Genomic DNA, 26,689 nt, shown 5'->3' with positions numbered 1-26,689 from the left:
CACACATTATCTATTGCATCCTCTGCACCCGATCTGGTCTCCTCTATATTGGGGAGACAGGCTGGCTACTTGCGGAGCGTTTCAGAGAATACCTCTGGGACACCCGGACCAACCAACCCCACCACCCTGTGGCTCAACACTTCAACTCCCCCTCCCATTCCACCAAAAAAATGCAGGTCTTCGGATTCCTCCATCGCCAGACCACAACAACACGACGGTTGGAGGGAGAGCGCCTCATCTTCCGCCTAGGAATCCTCCAACCACAAGGGATGAACTCGGGTTTCACCAGTTTCCTCATTTCCCCTCCCCCCACCTTGTCTCAGTCAAATCCATCGAATTCAGCACCGCCTTCCTAACCTGCAATCTTCTTCCCGACCTCTCCGCCCCCACCCCAGTCTGACCTATCACCCTCACCTTGACCTCTTTCCACCTATCGCATTTCCGACGCCCCTCCCCCAAGTCCCTCCTCCCTACCTTTTATCTTAGCCTGCTGGACACACTTTCCTCATTCCTGAAGAAGGGCTTATGCCCGAAAAGTCGATTCTCCTGTTCCCTGGATCCTTGATCAGGTTGAAGTCAAGGAGCCAGTAGGAGGTAGTTACCATAATATGATAAGTTTAAATTTGCAATTTGAGAGTGAGAAAAGAGAATTGGGAGTGTCAGTATTGCAGTTGAACAAAGGGAACCATGGAGCTATGAGGGAGGAGCTGACCAAAGTTCAATGGTTCAATACCCTAGCAGGGATGGCTGTGGAACAATAATAGCAGGTATTTCTGGATATAATGCAGAAGGTGCAGGATCGGTTCATTCCAAAGAGGAAGAAAGATCCTAAAGGGTGGCAGGGGTGGCCGTGGCTGACAAGGGAAGTTAAGGGCTGTATAAAGATAAAAAAGTACAACATAGCAAAGATGAGCAGGAAGCTGGAGGACTGGGAAACCTTTAAAGAGCAACAGAGGATAACTAAAAAAGGCAATATACGGAGAAAACAAATGAGGTATGAAGGCAAACTGGCCAAAAATATAAAGGAGAATAGTAAAAGCTTTTTTTAGGTATGTGAAAATAAAAGAAATGGTTAAGACTAAAATTGGGCCCTTGAAAACAGAAATGGGTGAATTTATTATGGGGAACAAGGAAATGGCAGAAGAGTTGAATACATACTCTGGATCTGTCTTCACTGGGGAAGACACAATCTCCCAGATGTAATAGTGGCTGAAGGATCTAGGGTAATAGATGAACTGAAGGGAATTTATATTAGGCAGGAAATGGTGTTGGATAGATTGTTAGGTCTGAGAGGTTGTTAAGTCCCCGGGCCTGACGGTCTGCATCCCAGGGTACTTAAGGAGGTGGCTCTAGAAATCGTGGAAGCATTGGTAATCATTTTCCAATGTTCTATCAATTCAGGATCAGTTCCTGGGGATTGGAGGGTGGTTAATGTTGTCCCAATTTTCAAGAAGGGAGGGAGAGAGAAAACTGTATATAGCATATTTCTGAAATTAGACCGGTTAGCCTGACGTCAGTGGTGGGAAAGATGCTGGAGTCAATTATAAAAGATGAAATTACAACTCATTTGGATAGCAGTAACAGGATAGGTCAGAGTCAGCATAGATTTACAAAGGGGAAATCATTCTTGACTAATCTTCTGGAATTTTGAGGGTGTAACTAAGAAGATGGACAAGGGAGAGCCAGTGGATGTAGTGTACCTGAACTTTTAGAAAGCCTTTGGTAAGGTCCCACATAGGAGATTAGTGAGCAAAATTAGGGCACATGGTATTGGGGACAAAATACTGACTTGGACTGAAAATTGGCTGGCTGACAGGAAACAAAGAGTAGTGACAAAAGGGGCCTCTTTCAGAATGGCAGGCAGTGACCAGTGGGGTACCGCGCGGTTTGGTGTTGGGACTGCAGCTGTTTACAGCTGGGCGGCACGGTGGCACAGTGGTTAGCACTGCTGCCTCGCAGCGCCAGAGACTTGGGTTCAATTCCCGTCTCAGGCGACTGACTGTGTGGAGTTTGCACGTTCTCCCCGTGTCTGCGTGGGTTTCCTCCGGGTGCTCCGGTTTCCTCCCACAGTCCAAAGATGTGCAGGTCAGGTGAATTGGCCATGCTAAATTGCCCGTAGTGTGAGGTATAGGGGTATGAGTGGGTTGCGCTTCAGCGGGTCGGTGTGGACTTGTTGGGCCGAAGGGCCTGTTTCCATACTGTAATGTAATGTAATGTAAAAAAAATGTAATATACGTCAATGATACAGATGAAAGCATTAAAATTAATATTTGCAAATTTGCTGATGACACAAAGATGGGTGGCAGGGTAAAATGTGAGGAGGATGTTATGAGAATATAGGGTGACTTGGACAGGCTAGGTGAGTGGACGGATGCATGGCAGACGCAGTTTAATGTGGATAAATGTATAGTTATCCACTTTGGGGGCAAGAACAGAAAGGCAGATTACTATCTAAATGTAGACAAGTTAGGTAAAGGGGAAGTACAACGAGATCTAGGTGCTCTTGTACATCAGTCAATAAAAGCAAGCATTCAGGTACAGCAGGCAGTGAAGAAAGCTAATGGCATGCTGGCCTTCATAACAAGAGGAATTGAGTATAGGAGCAAAGAGGTCCTTCTGCAGCTGTACAGGACCCTGGTAACACCGCACCTGGATTATTGTGTGCAGTTTTGGTCTCCAAATTGGAGGAAGGACATTCTGGCTATTGAGGGAGAGCAACGTAGGTTCACGAGGTCAATTCCCGGAATGGCGGGACTATTGTATGTTGAAAAATTGGAGTGACTGGGCTTGTATGCTCTTGATTTTAGAAGGATGAGAGGGGATCTGATTAAGACGTATGAGATTATTAAAGGACTGGATACTCTGGAGGCAGGGAGCATATTTCCGCTGATGGGCGAGTCCAGAACCAGAGGACATAGTTTAAAAATAAGGGGTAGGTCATTTAGAACAGAGTTGAGGAGAAACTTCTTTATACAGAGAGTGGTGGATATATAGAATGCTCTGCACCAGAAGGCAATGGAGGCCAAGTCTCTGGATACTTACAAGAAAGAGATGGATAGAGCTCTTAAAAATAGTGGAATCAAGGGTAATGGGAATAAGGCAGGAACAGGATACTGATTGTGGACGATCTGCCATGATCATAATAAATGGTGGCGCTGGCTCGAAGGGCCGGATGGCATACCCCTGCACTTATTGTCTTTGAAGCTCAGTCATCTCTATGCTAATCTAAACTCATCTACAGTTTGCAGATGACTACAATGTTGTTATCCACTCTGCCCAATGTTTGCATGCTATTCTCTATCTCTTCAACTCTGAAAAGGAGCAACTGGGCTTGTCCATGAAAGTGTTCAAAGTCAAGCGTTAACGCTCACCTCCCACATGTGGTGAAGACAAGATACTGAAATAATCTAAGCATCTCCACAGCCACTGCTTCCACTGAATGGACACACAATACACCCATATCCCACAAGTCAATAATACAAAAGAAAACCTGCAGCAATCCAACAGCTAGGTTATTCTCTTCAATGTGGTCTACTTTTATAGACTTTAAAACTCCGAGCCTCTAAGGAAAGGCATTTAATCAACTAACCGAATAATCGATAATCCGAACGAAACAGTGCCCGCCCATCTCGTTCGGATAATCAAAGTTCCCCTGTATATAGCATATTTCCGAAATATGCTATTAACTGGAAACAAAAACAAATTCCCCTCAGCATCCCCCACAAACCCTTGGTTTGCCAAAGATCTTAATTCAGAAGTGTTTGCTGGTCCTTTTGTGGGAAAACTATTCTCAATATATTTAAAGATTACAGTGAGTGCACAAAGCTCTTTGGTAAATTAAACCTTAATCTCATTGGTGTTCCAGATCCAATAGTTTACCACTAGATTTTGCAATGTGTAATGCAAATGATGCAACCATTGTGAAAACTGGACCCATGCCATTTCACATGGTTTCACAATTTGCATACAGTACAATAGGTTTAAACCAGTCAAAACATATCTTCACTGCCACCCACATGTACTGGAGAACCTCTTGAATTGCATACCTAATATCTGAATCATGAAGAACTGTTTGATAACATCTTTCACTCAATGAACTTAACTTCCATTACTTTATCATTGTAAACAGACAAGAAAGTGAAATAACCTTTTGGTTGGAGTTTCACTGAAAATGAAAACATTTTGTCAAAGCTTTTCCTCTTGCATTGATCAGAACCATCATGTCCATTTACCAAGACAAAAGGTGAACAATATTCAAATGTATGAGGAGAGTGCTGACCTAGGGGCAATGCGACAATGACAACTGGCTTTTAACTGTCAAGTTTGCTTGAAAGTTTAAACCAGGCAGTTTAATCATATTGATGAAATCCTGAGGAAGAGGCACTGGACTAGAAACATTAACTTTGATTTCCCTCCACAGATGCTGCTGGACATTCTGAGGTTTTCTTTCATTACGAACTGTGTATATATATTCATTATATCTTACAAATTGTCCTGGTAGGTGTAAACCAAAAACTTCAACAAAATAATTTTTTTCCCAGCAATACTAAATAACAGAATGCCCTTCATTCTTTGATTAGATAGTGAGGGACTATGGATGTAGGTTTGCTCGCTGAGCTGAAAGGTTCATTTCCAGACATTTCATTACCTTAATCTTCAGTGGACCTCTGGCAAAGCAATGCTGAAATTTCCTGCTTTCTATTTATATGTTTGGGTTTGTGATGTCATTTCCTGTGGTGATGTTATTTCCTGTGGTGAAGTCACTTCCTGTTCCTTTTCTCAGGGGGTGGTAGATGGGGTCTAACTTGACGTGTTTGTTGATAGAGTTCTGATTGGAATGCCATGCTTTGAGAAATTCTCATGCATGTCTCTGTTTAGCTTGTCCTAGGATGGATGTATTGTCCCAGTCGAAGTGGTGTCCTTCCTCATCCGTATGTAAGGATACTAGTGAGAGAGGGTCATGTCTTTTTGGTGTTCAGAAAACTAGCCACCAGGATACTACACCACCACCTACAAATTCTCCTCTAAGCCACTCACTATCTTGACTTAGAAATATATTGCCTTAAATTCAGTGCTGTTCAGAAAATATCCTGAAATTCCTTCATTAATGGCATTGTGGGTCTACCTACAGCATAAATTTTACCTGTTCAAGAAAGGCAGCTCACCATCATCTTCAAGGGCAATTAGGGACAGGCAATAATGTTGGGGTGGCACAATGGCTAGTACTGTGGCCTCACAGCACCAGGGATCCGGGTTTGATTCCTGTCTCAGGCGACTGTCTATGCGGAGTTTGCACATTCTCCGTGTGTGTGTGTGGGTTTCCTCTGGGTGCTCCAGTTTCCTTCCACAATCCAAAGATGTGCAGGTTAGGTGAACTGGCCAAACTAAATTGCCCATACTGTTAGGTGCATTAGTCAGGGTTAAATATAGGGTGGGGGAATGGGTCTGGGTGGGTTACTCTTCAGAGGGTTAGTGTGGACTTGTTGGGCCAAAGGGCCTGTTTCCAAACTATAGGGAATCTAATCTAAAAAAAATGCTGACTAGTCAGGAGCACCCATGCCAGTAAGTGAATTATAAAAAGTTGCAGTGGAAGTATAATGAATTGGTGCAATGCTGACTTCAATGAGGCAAAAACAGAAGTAGAACAATAGCATGGAATAAGAGGTTGGCACGAAAATCTATAACAGAGATGTTTCAGGTACTGTCATAGTACACTCCTTCACATGAGGGAGGTACAGCAAACAAATTCACAGCTCCACGGATGACAAAGGAGGTAGAAATTATACGAAGTAAAAGTATGCTTACAACAGGTGTCAGGCAGCTTATACATTTGAGAACTAGAAAGAATACATTAAGGTTCAAAGAGGAGATAAGTAAGGAAATAAGAGAAGCAAAGAGAGATTATAAGAAAATACTGGCAGGCAATATAAAGAGTTGTTCCAAAGTCTTCTACAGACATATAAATACCAACGGTATGGGAAAATGAGTAGTGATGTTGAGAGAGCAAAAAGGAGCTTTAGATGGAGTCAGAGGGTTTTGCTGAACTGTTAAATGGACACATTTCTATCTGTCTTTACCAAAGAGGGAGATGCTGCCTCAGCCATATATCACATTTTTCCACAAAATTGCTCACAAATTGTTGGATAGACTATTTGTATTTAAAGTTGACAAGGCAGCCAGACGTGCCAAAAAAACTGGAGAACTACAAATATTACAGAATTACAGAAAGGTCTGATGGGAGAACACTGTTGATGTGGTATATGGCGCTCATGGTAGGCCCGTCCAGAAGATTAAGGTGCATGTCATTCATGATGACTTGGCTGTTTGGATTCAGAATTGGTTTGCCCATAGAAGGCAGTGGGTAGTGATGGAAAACTTTCAGGCTTCTAACCTAACATACCTTCATGTTAAACCTAATTTTTTTACATTATTCTTCAGCTGGACAAAGAAGAGCCACACCTTCGTTTTTTTTTAAGATTAGATTACTTAGTGTGGAAACAGGTCCTTCGGCCCAATAAGTCCACACCGACCGTCCGAAGAGCAACCCACCCAGACTCATTCCCCTACATTTACCCCTTCACCTAACACTACAGGCAATTTAGCATGGCCAATTCACCTAACCTGCACATCTTTGGACTGTGGAAGGAAACCAGAGCACCCGGAGGAAACTCATGCAGACATGGGGAGAATGTGCAAACTCTACACAGACAGTTGCCCAAGGCGGGAATTGAACCCAGGTCTCTGGCACTGTGAGGCAGCAGTGCTAAGCAGTGTGCCACCGTGCCGCCCACAGTGCTATAACAGAAGGAAAAAGTGTAGCAACAACTTTAGGGGAGGTTGATACTGTGTTGCATCAGGGAACAGAATCACAATGGCATATCAACATCTCTTTTTATGTGACGGTTGAACAAAAACTAATTATGTAGTCAAACTCAGGTATGACACAGCATCAGACCATTTAGTTCAATTCCTCTAAGCACCACATGAGCCTCTTCACACACCTCTTCATTTATTCATGCCAGCACAACCTCAAATGTGACCTCTAGGCTCTTTTGGTCTCTTGGCTCTTGCCCAGGATGCACATGCTCCTGCAATGAGAAGCAGTCAAATATGTTTTCTAAAACACATTATTAAAATGAAAACTCTTTCCATGCTGCGCTTTCACATTTTGAGCAATATTATAATTTAGCTGGGAAGAATTGAAGAGAGCTTCTATCAACCAACAAAGTTTGATAACCACTCCTTTATTCCTTTATAGTTTTCACTTAAATCTAACCATGCTATTTATTTCTTTTTATCAACTGAGTTTCACATTCTAACTAGGCGCTGGGTAAGTTTCTTCTGAATTCCTTACTGGATTTATTAGGACTACCTTATTTTTTGATCCTGGTACCGAATTTTGGAAACAATTCAAGTAAGAGATGTTGATTACTGCTGACCAGTCGCATTCACAAAGTTGTAGTGGATTTTTATTTGGCTTAGTGATAAGTCCAGAACAAGTTTACAGCAGAATGAACTATGGTTTGATTTTCTGACCACCATAACATTTTAATCCCAGTTTTTTCTCAATTAAACAGCCCTGCCCAATTATACAGTTTGTACAGAAATTGCTATTTTTGAGAATATTTACAATTTGCATAACCAAAGTGAAAAATCATCTTGCATAACAATGTAAAACATGAATTAAATACAAAGGATGTGTTTTGGCAGATTAATTTTGTACTTGTTATCCAATAGCACCACAGGAGTGAAGTACAGCATCTTCAAAGAATTTCAGGCCAATCCATTTTTCTGTGGTAGTGTTTAGGAAAAAATAAGTTATTTCTTTCTTGTGATGAGTTGCTGCAGCATTATACTAAAGAACTAAGTTAAATACCTTTATTTCTACCCACATTCAAGTATGTTATAGAAAAATATATTTCAATACGGCACAGAGTTTATCAAGATTAGCTGATTTCCTCAAAGGTGTCAATATTTGCACGCGCAAAATCATTTTGCAGAATCAGTGTGAAGGAAACCCGAGCAACAATCCCAAAATGCTTAAAAATGCAGTCACTAATTTAGGAATTAAAACAAAGACTTACCTTAAGAAAACTTAAGTTCATTCAATAAAAATGGGAGCTAAAAGCAGTGTCTAGGCATTTTGACTCCACTGTCAAACAACAGCAAAGCAAGAAATAAGCTGGAAACATGGGTTAGGCAAGATCACAGCAGAAATTTAAGTGGTTTTATGATCAATTTCAGACAAATGTTGAAAACCAGAAGCACACATAAGACTCTTGAATCTATTTGGCCAAGAAAGCCTGAAGAGCTTCAATAACAGTTTACAATCTAAGCAAGCGCCCATGGTCACCAAGATCTCTGCTGGTCTATAATATTTCTGCATTGGCTCAAAAAAAAAAGAGGCATTTCTGGCACTCCAGACTAATTAATGATTTCCACAAAAATAACACTTTTGTCTTTTAGCATCAGACATTGTTCAGCATTCGCCAAGATTGTGCTGAAATTTACAATAATCCCTCCCACTTGAAGAATGAAAATGAGAGAGCCATTGGAACCTTGCTGAAATTCTCATCAGAATATCTAAGATTCTTGCAGGGGGTGAATTAAACAGAATTAAAAACAATCTCGGGCTTTGTGCATCCCATTTAACCAAACATACTGGAACATTCAGATCTCAATTTCCTGGGCTTGCCTTATTGGGGCAAATTGATGACCCTGATCACAACGTACTCATTGAAACAAACTTATTGAGGAAAAGCCACCTTTGTTCATCGCCCTGAGTGTAATCCCAAAGAAAATAGGTCTGCACCTTCCTATGAAGATGCAACATGTCTCAAGATGACAGCAGAATAAGTTATAAACATCTAAGAATTTAAGGTAACAAAAAAAGAGTGTCATTTTGTAATTACATGATATTGGCTATCATATTACATTATCACAGTTTATCTGGAACCTTCATTGAAAAGGGTGTCAAAAATATTTACAAACCGAGCTGTACATTTTTTTTGCAGCAATATACAGATAATTCTCCATCTTGTACATATATTTGACAAACTATGAGCAGCTGCCAGTATAGTTCTACACTGCGAGAAGGTTGTTCATCTCCCACTTTTGTGTGGCCTTCGCAGAGTCACAGTCAGAGATGAAAACCTTGTGATCAACTTCAGAGCGGTCCAAACACTTGCCCGTGGGAATGTGTGTGAATCTGTGCAAAGTCTGAAAAGAAAACAGATGGACAAGCCACTATCAATCACACAGTCAAGTTGATTAAACTAGGCTTTCACCTTAGAATTGGAATAAATAAAAACATCAACCAACTAGCCCCTCTCAAACAATTGCACCTAATAAAAATTAAGACATTGGTTGCCTGTTCACTCTACGGTTATCCATTAAGTGGTGTGGGCTCAGAATAGTTGCTATCTTCATTCCTGCGACAATCAGACTTTTGTTTTACATTTAAGCAAGTCTGTTCAGTGCTTTCAGATATTTCTACTTTAACAGGCACGAATGTAAATGAAAGCTTGTCACTTTAATGAACAGTTTTACTGACCTAACTAATATTGGTGTATTAGAAAAAAAATGAGAAAGTTGCATAAAAATGACATTAGTGGGAGATGAGGCAGTGGGCAGTAATGATACAGTGGAGGTTGCATAATTATCCCCAGCCAAGATAAATGGGGAGTGCCAGAATATCAGGTGTAAAAGTCAAGAATAAAGCAATTTCAACTCCATTCAGCAAGACATGTTAAAGAGAAGGTGCAATAGAAGCGAAAAGGCAAGAAGGTGGATAAATCATCCAGACCAGATGGAGTACACTCCAGAGTTTTGAAGGAGATAGCTGAGCAGATTGTGGAGGCATTGGTGGTGATCTTTCACAAATCACTGGAGTCAGGGAGGGTAAAGCTGAAAATGTGTTGCTGGAAAAGCGCAGCAGGTCAGGCAGCATCCAAGGAACAGGAGAATCGACGTTTCGGGCAAAAGCCAGGGAGGGTACCAGAGTACTGGAAAATGGCTAATGTAATACCACCATTTAAGAAGGGAGGGAGGCAGAAGACAGGAAATTATAGGTTGGTTAGCCTGACTGCTGTCATTCGTATGATTATAGAATCTGTTATTAAGGCCGAGATTGTGGAGTACTTGGAAGGTGCATGGTCAAACAGGGGGGAGTCAGGACAGCTTGTTGTGGGAGGTCATATCTGACAAATTTGTTAGAATTCTTTGATGAGATAATGAGTAAGTTAGATAAAGGAAAACCAGTGGATATGATCTATTTGGATTTCCAGAAGACCGTTCACAAGGTGCCGCACAAGACGCTGCTAAATAAGAGCCCATGGTGTTAAAAAGAAAGATACTGGCATGGATACAGGGTTGTGAGACAGTGAGGTCTGCAGATGCTGGAGTTCAGAGTTGAGTGTGTTGCTGGAAAACACAGCAGGTCAGACAGCATCTGAGGAGGAGGATTTCCTGATGAAGGGCTCTGGCCCAAAACGTCGATTTTCCTGCTCCTCGGATGCTGCCTGACCTGCTGTGCTTTTCCAGCAACACACTCTCAATACTGGATACAGGGTTGGCTGACTGGCAGAAGGCAGAGTGGGGATAAAGGAATGGCAGCTGGTGACTAGTGGAGCTTTGCAGGGGTCGGTGTTGGGACCACAACTATTCACATTATACACTAACGATCTGGATGAATGAACTGAGGGCATTGTTGCTAAGGCTGTAGATGACACAAAGATAGATGGAGAGACAAGTGGTGTTGAGGAAGTGGGGAGGTTGCAGAAGGGCTTGGATAGGCTGGGATAGTTGGCAAAGAAGTACCAGCTGCAAAACAACATGGAAAGTATGAGGTTGCGGAGTTTGGTAGCATGAACAGAGGCTTAGACTTTTTTCTAAATGAGGAGACGCTGCTAAATCTGAAGCACAAAGACTCTTAGGAGCCCTAATTCAGGCTTCTCTTAATGTTAACATGCAGGTTCAGTTAGGAAGACAAATTCAATGGTAGCATTCATTTCAAAAGTGTTAGGACACATGAGTAGAGAATGTGGAGGCTGTGTTATAGCTCTGGTCAGATCACATTTGGAATATTGTGAGCAATTTGGGTCCCGTATCTAAGGAAGAAGGTCCTGGCATTGGAGGTGGTCTAGAGGAGTTTACAAGAATGATCCCAGGGATGAAGGGTTGTTGTATGGTGAGCAGTTGAGGACTTTGGGTGTTTACTTGATGGAGTTTCAAAGGATGGGAAGGATGAAACCTCACTGAAACTTTCTCCCCGATGTGTTTCTCGAGTTTCCCCTTAAATGCATCTATGCTATTCACCTCAATTACTCCTTGTGGCAGCTATATATATTTATTAAATTCACTAAGTGGATTATGACATTTCATTTCAAAATGTAATGAAAACACCTATGCTGCAGTAGCACAATGAAAATTTCATCATAATTTCTATATTCTGTTTATTCTTCAGGCAAAGAGGTTTCTACTGAATTCCCTGGATAGACTGTTTGCTGAGAATTTTCTCCCCACTAGTAGGAAAGACTAGGACCCGAGGACACAGCCTCAGTGTGAAGGGACAACCCTTTGGAACTGAGGGGGATGAGAAATTCTGTCAGCCAGAAGGTGGTAAATCTGTGGAACTCATTACTTCAGAGGGCTGTGGAGGCCAAGTCACTGAGTGTATTTAAGACAGGGACAGATAGGTCCTCAATTGGTAAGATGATCAAGAACTACGGAGAGAAGGAAGGAAAATGGGGTTGTGAAACCTATCAGCCATGATTGAATGGCAGAGCAGACTCTATGGACGGAGTGGCCTAATTCTGATCTTATATCTTGTGATCTTCCAACTTTTGGCCCCGAGGCACTTGTGGTGCCAAGGCACACAAGGCTATCTAAATACTACTTAAATGAAATGAGGGTTTCTGCTTGAACCATCCTGACAGGCAGTGAGCTCCAGATTCCCACCATCCTCGGTGTAAAAAAATTTATCCTCACATCTTCTCTAAATTTTCTGCCTCTTACTTTAAACGTATGCCTCTGGTCACTGATCCGTCCAGCAAGAGAAAAGTTTTCCTATGTACACCCCTCATAATTTTGGACATCTCAATCATGTCCCCTCAATCTCCTCTGCTGGGAAAACAACCCCAGTCTGTCCAATGTCTCTTCATAATTAAAACTCTCCAGCCCAGGCAATCGTTTGGTAAATTGCCTCGGCACGCCCTCCAGTGATATCACATCCCTCTTATAATGTGGATTCCAGAACTGCACACAATACTGTAGCTGTGGCTTAATCAATATTTTCAAAAAAGTGAAAATACTGCGGATGCTAGAAATCAAAAACAAAAACAGAAATTGCTGGAAAATCTTCTCAGGTCTGGTACTATTTGTGGAAAGGGAACAGATTTAACGTTTTGGGTCCAGTGACCCTTCCTCTGAGTGGAAATTCATGGAAATAATCATTATATTACACAGTTCCAGCACAACCTTCAAGCTTTTAAATTCCATGTTTGATCAATAAAAGCAACTTACAGAATTTTGGAAGATGGTAACCAATGGATCCCCTATTGTACCCTGTGATGCACTGCAGATTTATCAGCCTTCAGTTCTATTAATTTCTCTAGTTCTTTTTGTCTTTACAGAAACTTATTCTCGACTGAATTCATTATAATTCACTCCTCATTGGAGGAGTAAATTCCAAAGATGAACAACCTTCAGAGAAAATTCTGCCTCATATCCATCTCAAAATGGGAGACTCATTATTTTTAATATCCTCTTTTTCTAGAAGCCCCAAAGGGGAAATATGTTTTCAACATGTAACTGGTAAAAACTCCTCAGAATCTTGAGTTGAAATAAGATCACCTTTCATTCTTCTAAATTCCAATGAGTATAGATTCAACCTTCTGAGCAGCTGCTTTACCACCTGATGCTGCATAAAACGAACATATCACCTCACCACCAACAGGTGTAACAGTCTTTTGTGATGAGATTTTCCATTGTGATAGTGCAGTGCAAGACTTTTTAATGCATTTTGAAATTAAATGTTATCTATTTTCATATTAAAAACAGAACAGTACAAATTATAAAGGAAACTTACAGATAATCACAGGTTATAATTTGAAATACAATCAATATTAACGCAACATTAAGCTTGCACTGTACAGAATTACATTGAATGTACAGCACAGGAAAAATGAACTGTTTAGCCCAAGTAATACAAGTAAGCATTTATGCTCCATATGAGCCACTTTCTATTCACTCTTAATCTCATGCTATCAGCATAACCTTTGATTATTTTCTCCCCAATGTATTTCTCGAGTTTCCCCTTGAATACATCTATGCTATTCACCTCAATTACCCCTTGTGGCAGCTATATAATGTTTATTAAATTCACTGAGTGGGTTACGACATTTCACTTCAAAATGTAATGAAAACACCTATGCTGCAGTAGCACAATGGAAATTTCATCATAATTTCTATATTCTGCTCATTCTCCTGAATTCCTTTTCAGATTTATAAAATTTATTATTTCTTAGTTCTGGTGTCCATACAATGAAAACTGTTCTCCACATTTATACTGTCAAATCCTTTCATAATTTTAAAGACAGTAATTAGATGACGTCAATCTTCTCACTTGTAGAAAGAGAAAAGAATCTTTACCTTAAAGTATTGCCAGTCTTTATATACATTCATGTTACAATGTGTAATCATAACCTTTGAGCCATCAGGTCCTCTGGTCAAGCACTGGTCATACTGCATCAATTGGTTGGCTTCATTGATTCGAAACAGCTGGAAAACAATGTTTACTTTGTAAAGCAGCAAGTTTTTGTTTCGTTTTCATTACTGTAACACCAGAACCAAAACAACTTTATACCTACAAGAATGTTGCCTGGTTTCAAACATTTTTAAAACTTATAAAATCATATACAAAAAGAGATTCTGAAAGGGTCAGATAAGCATAAACACTGAAAATGCAAATCTATAGCAAAACAATTGTGTGACGACATTCTGAACAGGGCTCAAAGCAGCGCATAAAGGGGAGAACCACAATCCACATTATACAAGGTTCTAGTTTTTTTATTCATCTCTGTCCAGTTAGAGTCTATGCCTTCTAGCATTCTCCAGGTTATCTGTTTCACAGGTGCTTTCTGATGCTCCTAACTGAAGATATAAACAACTAATGCTTGTTGCAGGTTGACAGTGATTTGATGGAGGACAGTGGTGAGAAGGGTGTACCTGTCAGCAGTTCTACCATCTTGGATTATAGACCAGAAACTCCTTTCTTTTGGTGTCATTCCACTCAAGTCATGGACAGGAATTCTAACAAAACTACTTCCTTTTACAGCATACAACACAGAGATTCACTTTAAAACAGTACTCAGACAGGAGCTGCAACAAAGGAAAAGGTAATACCGGGATGGGGTGCCGGAAGTAAATGGATGATAATGATGGTAACAAGTAGTACAGACATGAAAAGAAGGCATAACTGGAAAATGAGTGAGGCAAGAAATTATCATTTGGCAATGAGAGAAACTGACAGCATCAAATCTTTAGCAGTACAGTAGTTAGTCAGGATGGAGGGGTGAGTAGAATATCCCCAACTTGTACAGTAGGATTAAAAGAGTATCAGATAATCAGGGGTAGGGTGGGAAAGTTGGGGGTGGGGGGGAATACGAACTGAAAGGATTAGAAGAGCACAGTATGTATCTACAAAAGGTTGGGCAGTTGCACTGGGTACAGTGTCTCTGTACATGAGAAAACAGGGTGAGTATGAGGGAATTACATAATTTGCCAATGGCACACAAATATGGGATAAAGCTAGAATTGTTATAGAGACGTGACTTTAAATGTCTATTTTGTTTGTAGTGTCCTTGTTATTTATTATGTTGCTTTCTTCTGCGAGTAAACCTTAAGGAGAAAAATGTCACATTGAACTTTTCAGTTAATGGGAAAATGTTTCACAATTCATGAGTTGGTGATTTCCATCTCTTTTGAAAAAAAGAGAAGAAAAAGATGTGCGCTTTAAGTAGCTTATTAGAAATTCATTCACAGGATATGGATGTCGCCAGCAAGGCTTGCATTTATTGCCAACTCCTAATTGCCCAAGTGGCTTGCTCAGCTATTTCAGAGGACAAGAGTTGGCAACATGTCTCTGGATTTTTAAAATTATATATATAGAATTCCTAGAGTGTGAAAACAGGCCCTGCAGCCCAACAAGTCCACACTGACCCTCTGAACAGTAACCCACCCAGAACCATTCCCCTCCTCTATATTTACCCCTGACTAATGGTGTGCAGGGTGTTCTGAAGTCACATGATGTGCAGGGTGTTCTAGCCAGGTGGATAAAGAACTGGTTGAGCAACAGGAGACAGAGAGTAGTAGTTGAAGGGAGTTTCTCGAAATGTAGAAAGGTGACCAGTGGTGTTCGACAGGGGTCAGTATTGGGGCCAGTTTGTAATATACATAAATGATCTAGAAGAGGGCACTGTTGGTATGATCAGCAAGTTTGCAGATGACACAAAGATTGGTGGAGTAGCAGAAAGCATAAGGGACTATCAGAGCATACAAGAGGATATAGATAGACTGCAGAGTTGGGCGGAAAAGTGGCAGTTGGCTTCCAATCCAGACAAATGTGAGTGATGCATTTAGGCAAGTCTAATTCTAGAGCGAATTATACAATGAATGGAAGAGCCTTGGGAAAAGTTGATGGGCAGAGAGATCTGGGAGTGCAGGTCCGTTGTACCCTGAAGGTTGTTGCACAGGTGGATAGAGTGGTCCAGAAGGCATATAGTATGCTTGCCTTCACTGGATGGGGTATTGAGTATAAGAGCTGGCAAGTCATGTTAAAATTGTACAAGACATTGGTTTGGCCACATTTAGAATACTGTGTAGAGTTCTGGTCGCCACATTACCAAAAGGATGTGGGCACTTTGGAGAGGGTGCACAGAAGGTTTACGAGGATGTTGCCTGGTATGGGAGGTGCTAGCTATGAAGAGAGGTTGGGTAGGTTAGTTTATTTTCATTAGAAAAAAGGAAATTTGAGGGGGGTCCTGATTGAGGTTTACAAAATCATGAAGGGTATAGACAGGGTGGATAGAGACAAGCTTTTTCCCAGGGTGAAGGATTCAATAACGAGAGGTCATGCTTTCAAGGTGAGAGGTGGAAAGTTTAAGGGGGATACACGTGGCAAGTACTTCACACAGAGTGGTGGGTGATTGGAATGCGTTGCCAGCAGAGGTGGTAGAGACAGGCACGGTAGATTCATATAAGATGCGTCTGGACAGATGCATGAGTAGGTGGGGAGCAGAGGGATGCAAATGCTTAGGAATTGACAGACAGGTTTAGACAGTACATTTGGATCGGCTCAGGCTTGGAGGGCCGAAGGTCCTGTTCCTGGGCTGTAAAGTTTCTTTGTTCTTTGTTCTAATGCACCTAACCTACACTTCCCTGAACACTATTGGCAATTTAGCATGGCCAATTCACTTAAGCTACACATCTTTGGACTGTGGGAGGAAACTGGAGCACCTGGAGGAAACCCACGCAGACAATGTGCAAACTCCACACAGACAGTCACCCAAGGGTGGAAATGAACCCAGGTCCCTGGAACTGTGAGGCAGTGGTGCTAACCACTGAGCCACCGTGCCGTCCCTGTCTCAATTCAGTCAGACTGGATAGGGGTAGCATAATTCCTCCCATAAAAAGGACAATGGCAAACCAGTTGAATTTAGAACGATGTAATGATTAAGAACAAAACAAAGAACAAAGAACATTTACAGCCCAGGAACAGGCCCTTCAGCCCTCCAAGCCCATCCAGATCCAAAAATCACCCAATTCCTAAGCATCTGTATCCCTCTGCTCCCCACCTACTCATGCATCTGTCCAGACGCACCTTAAATGAATCTACATTGCCTACCTCTACTTCCTCTGCTGGCAACGTGTTCCAGGCACCCATTACCCTCTGTGTAAAGTACTTTCTGCATGCATCCCCCTTAAAGGTTTTACCTATCATCTTGAACGCGTGACCTCTTGTTATTGAATCCCTCACTCTCGGAAAAAGCTTATCCCTATCCATCCTGTCTTTACCCTTCATGATTTCATGAAGGGGGAACCTCAATCAGGTTCCCCCTCAATCCCCTTTTTCCTAAAGAAAACAATCCATAAGACATAGACATAGGAGCGGAAGTAAGGCCATTCGGCCCATCGAGTCCACTCCGCAAAATCCTAGCCTACTCAACCTCTCTTCATAGCTAGCACCTTCCATACCAGGCAACATCCTCGTAAACTTTTTCTGCACCTTCTCCAAAGCGTCCACAGCCTTTTGGTAATGTGGCGACCAGAACTGTACACAGTATTCTAAATGCAGCCGAACCGAAGTCTTGTACAATTTTAACATGACCTGTCAGCTCTTATTCTCAATACCCTGTCCGATGAAGGCAAGCATAACATATGCCTTCTTGACCACTTTAGCCACTGGTGCAGCAATCTTCAGGGTACAATGGATCTGAACTCCCAGATCTCTCTGCTCATCAACTTTTCCCAAGGCTCTTCCATTTACAGTACAGTTCACTCTAGAATTAGACCTTCCAAAATGCACCACCCCACATTTGCCTGGATTGAACTCCATCTGCCACTTTTCCGCCCAACTCTCCAGTCTCTCTATATTCTCCTGTATTCTTTGACAGTCCCCTATGCTTTCTGCTACTCCACCAATCTTCATGTCATCTGCAAACTTACTGATCAGACCACCAATGTCCTCTTCCAGATCATTTATGTCTGTCTATCACAAACAGCAGTGGGCCCAGCACTGATCCCTGTGGACCACCACTGGTTACCTTTCTTCATTTGAAGAACTCCCTTCAACTACTACTCTCTGTCTCCTGTTGCTCATCCAGTTCTTTATCCACCTAGCTAGAACACCCTGATTAGTGGGCATATTACTGTTACTGGCTTTATTATTTGATATTTATTGATGAAAACCCCATTGACAGATTCAAATTTGTGCCTCCAGATCATTAATAAAAAGGTACTGGATCACCACTCCAGTTATGTACATACTATCCCATGACAAAAACAAAATGCTGGAGAAATTCAGCAGGTTTGACAGCATACACTTAGAATAAGAGAGTTAACGTTTCAAGTCCAGTGACCCTGTGTTAGAATGGGTCATTACATTACCCTGCCATTTGAACAAAGTCTTACTGACTCATATGCCCCTGCCTTTAATTAACCCTAAACTCTGAAAATCATCTTCTTCATTAACAAGTGTTTCTCATGCAGTCATTCAACAATTTGGCTCACTAAATTTCAAGCAAAGGCAAATATCAAAGTTACCATCTCTGACTTGTTTTTCACTAAATTTATAGGTATTTTGCTTCGTAATGTATAAATCAATTGTTACTTGAAACTCATACTCTTACTTGTCATTTTGAAGTTGGCATAGTTACCTGATTCCCTCCCATTCTGTGGCAAGGTCCCAGCTCGACAAACCCACCATTGGTATGGCCCATGCTGTCAATGCAATAATCGGATTCATATCCTCTGATCTAAAGGCAAAAGGTGCAAGGTTCATAAACTAGGTACTAGAGTGCATGCAATTATGGAACTCCCTAGAATTATTACCTTGTATTATGTAAGGTAGTTGGAGTAGGACAACAGGTAAGATGCCCAAAACTACACTTCAGGATGCTTGCAAGAAGGTGTAATATGAAGGGTAGAGACATTGATTATCAAACCTGGGAGCCATGAGCTGACGATGGAGGAAAATGATGACACTGCCTATGGTTCACCACCATGACGACCAGTGACTACAGCAGCTTGGCAACAGAGAAGAAAAAAACCATAAAAAGGAGCAGAATAAGGCCATTCAGCCCATTGAGTCTGCTTTGCCATTCAATCAGGGCTGATGTATTTCTCAATCACATTCTCATGTCTTCTCCCCATGACCATTGATTGCCTTACTAATCAAGAACCTATCTAACTCTGTCTTAAATACAGCAACAAAAATAATCCACAATAACACTTGATATATTTTCTCTCATGTGGCAGAATGTGCCTGTCAACATGCCGAACATATTCCCAAATTAAACTAGTTTTATCTGCCTGCTCCTGGCCCATATCCCTTCCAACCTTTCCTATTCATGTACTTATCTAAATGTTTTAACTATTGTAATTGTATCCACATGCACCACTTCCTCATAAAGTTCATTGCTCACATGAATCACCCTCTGCAAAATGTTTGCCCATCATGTCTTTTTTAACTCTTTCGCCTCTCACCTTAAAAATGTACCCTCTAGTCTTGAAATGCCCCATTTTAGGGTAAAAAGACAACTACCATTAACTCCATCTAAACCCATAATTTTCATAAAAGGAAAGATGCTTCAAAGTATTGACCCATGTTTAAGGATTTGGATAAACTTATTAATTATTGGTCCATACTTTACAACAGGTATGCAAGTTCACTTGCATCAGGTTCTCAATGGAGATCTGGTTGCACGGTCAAAAATTCACAGCACAGTTTCTCTCCTCTCCATGCTGAATGTGCTCTCAAACCCCATCCTTCCCTTGATCCTTAAGGTGACAAGCTTATTCAGCAATTTCACAAATAGCCAGACAAAGGGGGGGGGGCTGAAGCAAATTGCATCGTCATTGGTCACATTATTGCCAGTTAAGCTTTGTTCTCAACTGTTGCCCCAATCTCAGCAGGCCTCACGTATTTCAAGAGGTTTGGTCAGAACCAATTAAAACATTAAAGTTAGTGGCCTGGCCTGACAGTTTTCGTAGATTAAATCTGATTTAGTTTATAAGGCCAACGTACAGCAACATAGTAAATTCTACACGGAATCAGAGCTGCAACCAGTTATTAACTAAATCTGCAATGTTGCAATTAGGTTGCAGACGTCAGTGATTTTTTTTTCATGATAGTTCTTGGGAATTATTACTCGATAATTGCAATGAGAATAGAACTCCAACATTTAATCTAGGTTGAATACGCAATAGAAATTTTACCTCTCCCCATTCTACATTTTTAGCTGGCAGTGGGTAATTGTCTGGAATGTCATAAGCTATTTCGTCCATAAACCATTTAAAACTTTTGCAGTTGTGTTCTTCACGAAATTTCTTGAGCTCAGATATATCTCCATAAGCCATGGCTTTTGTTTCTGGACGACTTGCATAAAAGTACTCGGCGTATTCATCCCACCAAACTTCAACAACACGAACATAATTCTATAAAATAGTAACGTTGATAAAATAATTTAGAGGACTACCAAAATACTTTGGTTCAAAATATTCAGAAAATGAAGACTATCATTAGATAACTTTGGAAACTGAAATGCTAGTTCTCCAATTTTTTTACAAAGAATGTAGTGAAACTAACATTTGCTTTCAGATCCACAATGTGGAATGAAAGACTGATTTTGACATGTAATCAGTACTTCATCTTATTTTACTTATCTATACGTGGCCTGGTGGCTATTTGTAAAGAATCTTCAAGATTGCTGCCTGGTGTTGCAGTAACCCATTATAACTTTGTTGTTTACATTTTAGTGTAATTTTGTTGTAAATTTATTCATCTTCCACCAAGTACTTGATATGGGTGGTGAATCTCTGGAACTTCCTTTTGGAATCAATAGGGAAAAATATTGAGTTGGAATAGCACTCTGCTTCTCACATTACTATTGGTTAAATGGATCATGATCAGATTACCAACCTATGAGATGACGGTCATCTTTAATTAAACATGTTTCCTTGTACCATGCAGTGCAACAAATAGGCCACAAACAGCTAGCATTCTCTTAAGAACGCAAGAAGCAGAGTGCTCTTTCAACTCAATACTTTTACATAATTCCAAAAGGAAGCACCAGAGATTCACCAAGTACTTAATGGAAGATGAACAAACTTACAAGAACATTATACAGAGGTGTAAACATTGTAGTTATAATAGGTGTCTTTAATTACCATAACGTAGACTGGGACTGTGGCAGTGTAAGGCATAAACTAGTTCAGGAGAATTTGTTTTTCAGGAGAATGTGTCCAGTCAAACAAGAAAGGAGACTGCTAGACCTTGTACTTGGGAATGAGGAGGGCCAAGTAGATCAAGTGACAATGGCGAATTATTTGGAGGACAGTGATCAGTTTAACAGAATGGAAAGCGACGTTGGTCAAGAATAATTCACTGGCCGACAGCTGACTTTAATGGTACAAGAACGAAATTGGACTAGACAGACAGGAACCAAAGGCTAGCAGGAAGAATAGCAGGTGAAACATGAGCTACTTGCAAAGAGGAGATGGTTCAGGCAATCCAGGTACATTTGCTGAAGGAGGCAAGGTAGGACAAACAAATCCAAAACACTCCAAATGGTATATGTGATAAAAATGAAAGAAAAAGCATGCTGTGGCAGATGTTAGGTAGTAAATACATTCAAGAACCAAACAAAATACAGAAGGTTCTAGGGGTGGGGTGAAAAAAAAAATATGTGAAGCAAAGTAGGATTATGGCAAAAATAAAAACAGCCAGCCATTATAAAGGGAAATCCCAAAGTCCTCTATGAGAGCAACAACAGTAAAAGGGTGGCAAAAGGAGGAATAAGGCTGATTCAGGATCAAAATGGGAATTTAAATTTGAGGCAAGAAACATGGCTGAGGTGTTAAATGAATACTTTTAATTTGTCTTTACCAATTAGGTAGATACATCCAGACTTGGAAACAGAAAGAAAACTATCTCAAAATTGAAAAGGAGATACTGTTGGATAGGTTTTGGTACTTGAAGCTGGATGAGATGTACCTGAAGAAATTGAAGGACGATAAAGCGGGAATTATCTTTTAATCTTCCATGGATTTGAGGTGGTGCCAGAGGTTTGGAGAATTGCAAACATATGTCCTTGTTCAAAAAACGTTCCACAAGTTCAGCCTAACAAATACAGACCAGCTAATTTAACTTTGGTGATAAAACCTACAAGCAATAAAAAAAAGAATAATTCAGGATAATTAGTCACAGAAAAACGTGGGTTGATTAGGAAAGTGAGCATGTACGTGTTCAGGGAAAATCATGTTTAACTAACTTTCTGGAGAATTCTGGAGTAGTAATAGAGACTGTTGATAAGAGCAATGCTGTTCTTGTGGTGTACGTGGACTTCCAAAAGGCATTCAATACAGTGGCATAAAACAGACTTGTGAGCAAAGTCATCCAGAGTGTGGCAAGCAGGGGACAATTTCAAATTTTGTGAAAGACACAGAAAGCTTGAGAATTGTATTGAGATCCTTGACACTGCAAGGTAGAGAGAACCAATTTTCCATTTAATAGTATTTACAAAAGTTGTTTTGAGATATTGTTAATGTTGAGTAATTGGATGGATACATACCTTTAATGTTGGGGATGACCCAACATGAGCAGGCGGTGGATTTCCTGCCCACCCATGTAGACGATAAATATGTCCAACACGAGAGCAAGGTACAAACAGCAACTTGCCTCCACACTGCCATATCTAGAGAGATACAAAATAAAGAAGGAAAAGTCATTTTTGAGTAGGATAACATTCTTTAATTACTTTCTCCACAATTCAATATAATTTAACCCATTTATTATACCAATCAAAAAGTCACCCAGATGACAGTTTCAAAATGGATTGCAATTCACACAAGTAAAGCTTTTCATAAATTCTTGAGGACAACAATAAAACTACACTGATACAAACTTTTATAGTCAAGCTCTGACTTTTTCTTACACATGTGATGTCACTGCAGCTTGTGTTTGTGTGGCAGGTGAGGGAGGTTCAGATAGGCCTCCAAAGCCAAGAGGTGTTGCAGCATTATTGAAATATTAGGTAAAAACAAGGACTGCAGATGCTGGAAACCAAAGTCTAGATTAGAGTGGTGCTGGAAAAGCACAGCAGGTCAGGCAATATAAGGAGCAGGAAAATCGACATGTCTATTCCTGATGAAGGGCTTTTGCCCGAAATCCATTTAATTATCAAGAATATACCTACCTCTGCCTTAAAAATATTTAAATTCCAAAGGTTCTCAACACAGAGTAAAAATGGCAATGAAATTCAATGGGCATGCATTTAGTGTTAAATTATGACCTCTACTTTTAGATTCTCCCACAAGAAGAAACATCCTTTCAACATCTATCCAGTCAAGTCTTCTCTGGACTTTTTTGTTTCAATTAAGCAATTTCTGATTCCTCTAAACTCCAGAGTATGCAGGACTAGCCTGTCCAGCTTTTGTTCATAAGGCAGTTGTTCATTCAGGTAGTAGTCTAGTAAGCTTTATCTGAACTGCTTCCAATGAGTTAACATCCTTCTGTAAGTATGGTGACCATTACTGTACACAGTATTCCAGATGCAATCTCACCAATGTTTTGTATAACTGAATCAGAATAACCTCCCCTCACAATAAACCATAACATTCTCACAGCTTTCTTGATTACTTGCTGTACCCACATACGAATCTTCTGGACACCCGAATCGCTTTGCAACCTCTCACCATATACATAATATGCTTTTTTATTCTTTCTGCCAAAGTGGCCAATACCACGGTTTTTCATATTGCACTCCACTTGCCAGATCTTTGCCTATCTACATCACTATGTAGTCTCCTTATCACTTCTTCTCTACCTATCTTGTGTCATCAGCAAATTTAGCTATCATACCTTTGATCCCTTCATCCAAATAATTTATATAAACTGTAAAGAACTGAGGTGCCAGCAGCAATCCCTGTGGCATACCACTCATGACATCCTGCCAGTCTGAAAAAAAAACCACTTAGTCTGTCTGCTTCCTGTTAGCTAGCCAATCTCCTATTCATGCCAATTTATGTTACCCCCTACATTATGAGCTTTTATTTTTCACAATAACCTTTAATATGACACCTTCTGGAAATTTAAATACAACGCATCCACAGGGTTGTTTGTATCTACAGCATGTTACCTCTTCAAAGAGCTCCAATAAATTAATTAAATAGGATTTCCTTTTGACAAAATCAAATTGGCTCTGTCTGATCCAAATGTCCTGTCATAACATCTTTAATAGTAGCTTTTAACATTTTTCCTATGACAGATGCTAAAACAACTAGCCGTAGTTTACTGCTTCCTGCCTCCCAACCTTTTTGAATAAAGGAGATACGTTTTAACTATTCTCCAAACTCAAGAAATGTTGTGTAAATCTAATGAGTTTGGAAAATTATAACCAATGCACCAACTATTTAACTGGTTACTTATAAGACCTTGGGATGAAATCCATCGACATCTAGAGTCATGTCAACTCTCAGTTCCAACAACTTAACTCACTTCTACTTTCCTGGTAATTGTAATTTTTGTGAGTTCCTCCCTTCCTATCAATAAATAATTTATAGCTAGTGAAGACTGACACAAAATATCTGTTCAATTCATCTACTGTTACCTTATCCTCCGTTAGTATTGAGGTGGTTTATAAATTAAAGTTTCCTTACTTCAAAGTATGTGGCATTCAGAACAAAACAAATGAATTAAAAGGCACAAACAAAGGTTCTCGAGTATGATCATATAGCACCATGGAGATCAAAGCTAGGAACTAAGTATTCAAGGGTGAATGACTTTTTGGAAGGACAGGGAGGAAGGAAAAGGTGATGTTGTAACTCTATTAATATGGGATTGAAAAAATGCAATAGCAAGCAATGATCTTGGATCACAATATTCCAAATGTGGTCTGACCACAGCCTTATAAAGCCTCAGCAGTACAACTTGTAACACTGCATTTGTCTTCCTAACTGTTAACTGAACCTGCACGTTAACCTAAAAATAATCCGAAACTAGGACTCCCAAGTCCCTTTCTACTTCAGATTCCCAAAGCTTTTCTAGTTTTAGAAAGTAGTCTATGCCTCTGTTGTTCCTACCAAAGTGCATAGCCTCACACTTTCCCACACCGTATTCAATCTGCCACTTTGCCCAATCTCCTAACCTGTCGAAGTCCTTCTGCACCCTCTCCATTTCCTAACATTGTCGGTCTTTTCACCTATCTTTGTATCATCTGCAAACTTAGTGGCAATGCCTTCAGTTCCTTCACACAGATCAGTAACGTCGAATGTGAATAGTTGTCGTACTGACACTGACCCCTGTGAAACTCCACCGCCATCTTGAAAAAGACCCTTTTATCCCTACAGTCTGCTTTCTGTCAGTCAACCAATGTCAGTAGCTTGTCCCTATCACCATGCCCAGACTCATCTTATTTAGCGATACCTTGTCAAAAGCCTTCTCAAAATCCAAACCGATCACGTTCACTGGCTCTCCTTTATCTAACTTGCTCGTTACCTCCCATAAAGAAGTCTAACGGATTTGTCAGGCATTACCTATTCTTGACGAAGTCGTGTTGACTCTGCCCTGCTTTACCATGCACTTCCAAGTACTCAAAAATCTTATTTTAATAACAGGTTCTAAAATCTTATCAACAACTGAGGTCAGATTAACTGGCCTATAGTTTTCAGTCTTCTGAAACCTTCTCTTCTGATAAGTGGTTAATGTAAAACCCTGTTTAAGTCCTCTACATCCTTCCCTGACTCCAGTGAATCCTGAAAGGTCACCACCAATGCCTCTACATTCTCCTCTGTGATCTCCTTCAGAACTGTGGGGTACAGTCCACCTGGTCCGGCTGACTTATTCGCCTTCAGACTTTTCAGCTTCTCCAGCACCACCTCTTTAGTGATGGCTACTACACTCACTTCTGCATCCAGACTCTCTTGAATTTCTGGTATATTGCTGGTGTCTTCCACTGTGCAATGGAGACAGTCCAAACAAGGTTCACTGGGTTGACCCCAGTTATGGATTTCTTATGAAGAGACGTTGAGTAGGTTGGGCTGAAACTCATTGGAATCTATTAAAATGAAAGGTGATGTAAATGAAACATACAAGATTCTTAGGGGCTTAACAGCATAGATGGAAACAGATTGTTTTCCCTCTGGAAGAGGAGTCTAAAGCCAAAAGCAGGACAAAATTTCAGAGTAAGGTTTGCATATTTAAGACAGAGATGAAGGCGAATCTCATCTGAGGGTGGTGAATCTGTGGAATTCTTTACTATAGAGGGCTGTAGAGATAACTCATTAAGTATATTTCAGGTCGACAGACATATTTTTAAAACAGCAAAGGAATCTAAGGTTCACAGAATTCTTAAAGTGTGATAAGCCCTATACTTATGGGAGGAGCAAGAGGATGGCGAGAGCGAGGTAGGGCCAATCAGAGATAGTGCAGACAACTTGTGCCTGGAGTTCGAGGAGATTTGGCGATCCTTAATAAATACTTATTATTATACTAAATAAATAATTCAGTATTCACTACTGAGAGACATCTTGTTGTTTGTGAAGACAGCCTGAAACAGGATGATATGCTTGAATAGGGTGCAGAGGATGCTCTCTGGACTGGACGGCATGACTTATAAATAAAGGTGAAGGGAGCTAGGGCTTACCTCATTGGAAAGGAAAAGGCCGAGAGGTAACTTGTTAGAGGTGTACAAGGTGATTCTAGATTAGAGTGGTGCTGGAAAAGCACAGCAGTTCAGGCAGCATCCAAGGAGCAGGAAAATCGACGTTTCGGGCAAAAGTCCTTCATCAAGGCACCACTCTAATCTAGAATCTGGTTTCCAGCATCTGCAACCCTTGTTTTTCCCTAGTGTACAAGGTGATGACAGGCATAGATAGAGTGAATAGTCAGAGACTTTCTCCCATGGCAGAAATG

General features: G+C 40.6%; 1 protein-coding gene across 2 annotated transcripts in view; it reads right to left on the bottom strand.

The window, feature by feature from the left end:
- Positions 1-7,442: 7,442 nt before the first annotated feature.
- Positions 7,443-26,689, bottom strand: part of galnt7 (UDP-N-acetyl-alpha-D-galactosamine: polypeptide N-acetylgalactosaminyltransferase 7) — a 160,241-nt gene continuing 140,994 nt past the window's right edge. For both annotated transcript variants that reach the window (XM_043704437.1, XM_043704430.1), the window contains exons 8-12: positions 22,350-22,472; positions 19,996-20,214; positions 18,435-18,533; positions 13,651-13,779; positions 7,443-9,219 (exon numbers count right to left, since the gene is read on the bottom strand). In XM_043704437.1, the coding sequence (XP_043560372.1) occupies positions 9,082-9,219; positions 13,651-13,779; positions 18,435-18,533; positions 19,996-20,214; positions 22,350-22,472 (708 nt within the window). In that variant the 3' untranslated portion in view covers positions 7,443-9,081. The remainder of the gene's footprint in view (positions 9,220-13,650; positions 13,780-18,434; positions 18,534-19,995; positions 20,215-22,349; positions 22,473-26,689) is intronic.

The sequence above is a fragment of the Chiloscyllium plagiosum genome, chromosome 2 (assembly GCF_004010195.1).
Source record: "Chiloscyllium plagiosum isolate BGI_BamShark_2017 chromosome 2, ASM401019v2, whole genome shotgun sequence".
Lineage (NCBI taxonomy): Eukaryota > Metazoa > Chordata > Chondrichthyes > Orectolobiformes > Hemiscylliidae > Chiloscyllium > Chiloscyllium plagiosum.
This window is presented reverse-complemented; position numbering and strand designations above follow the sequence as displayed.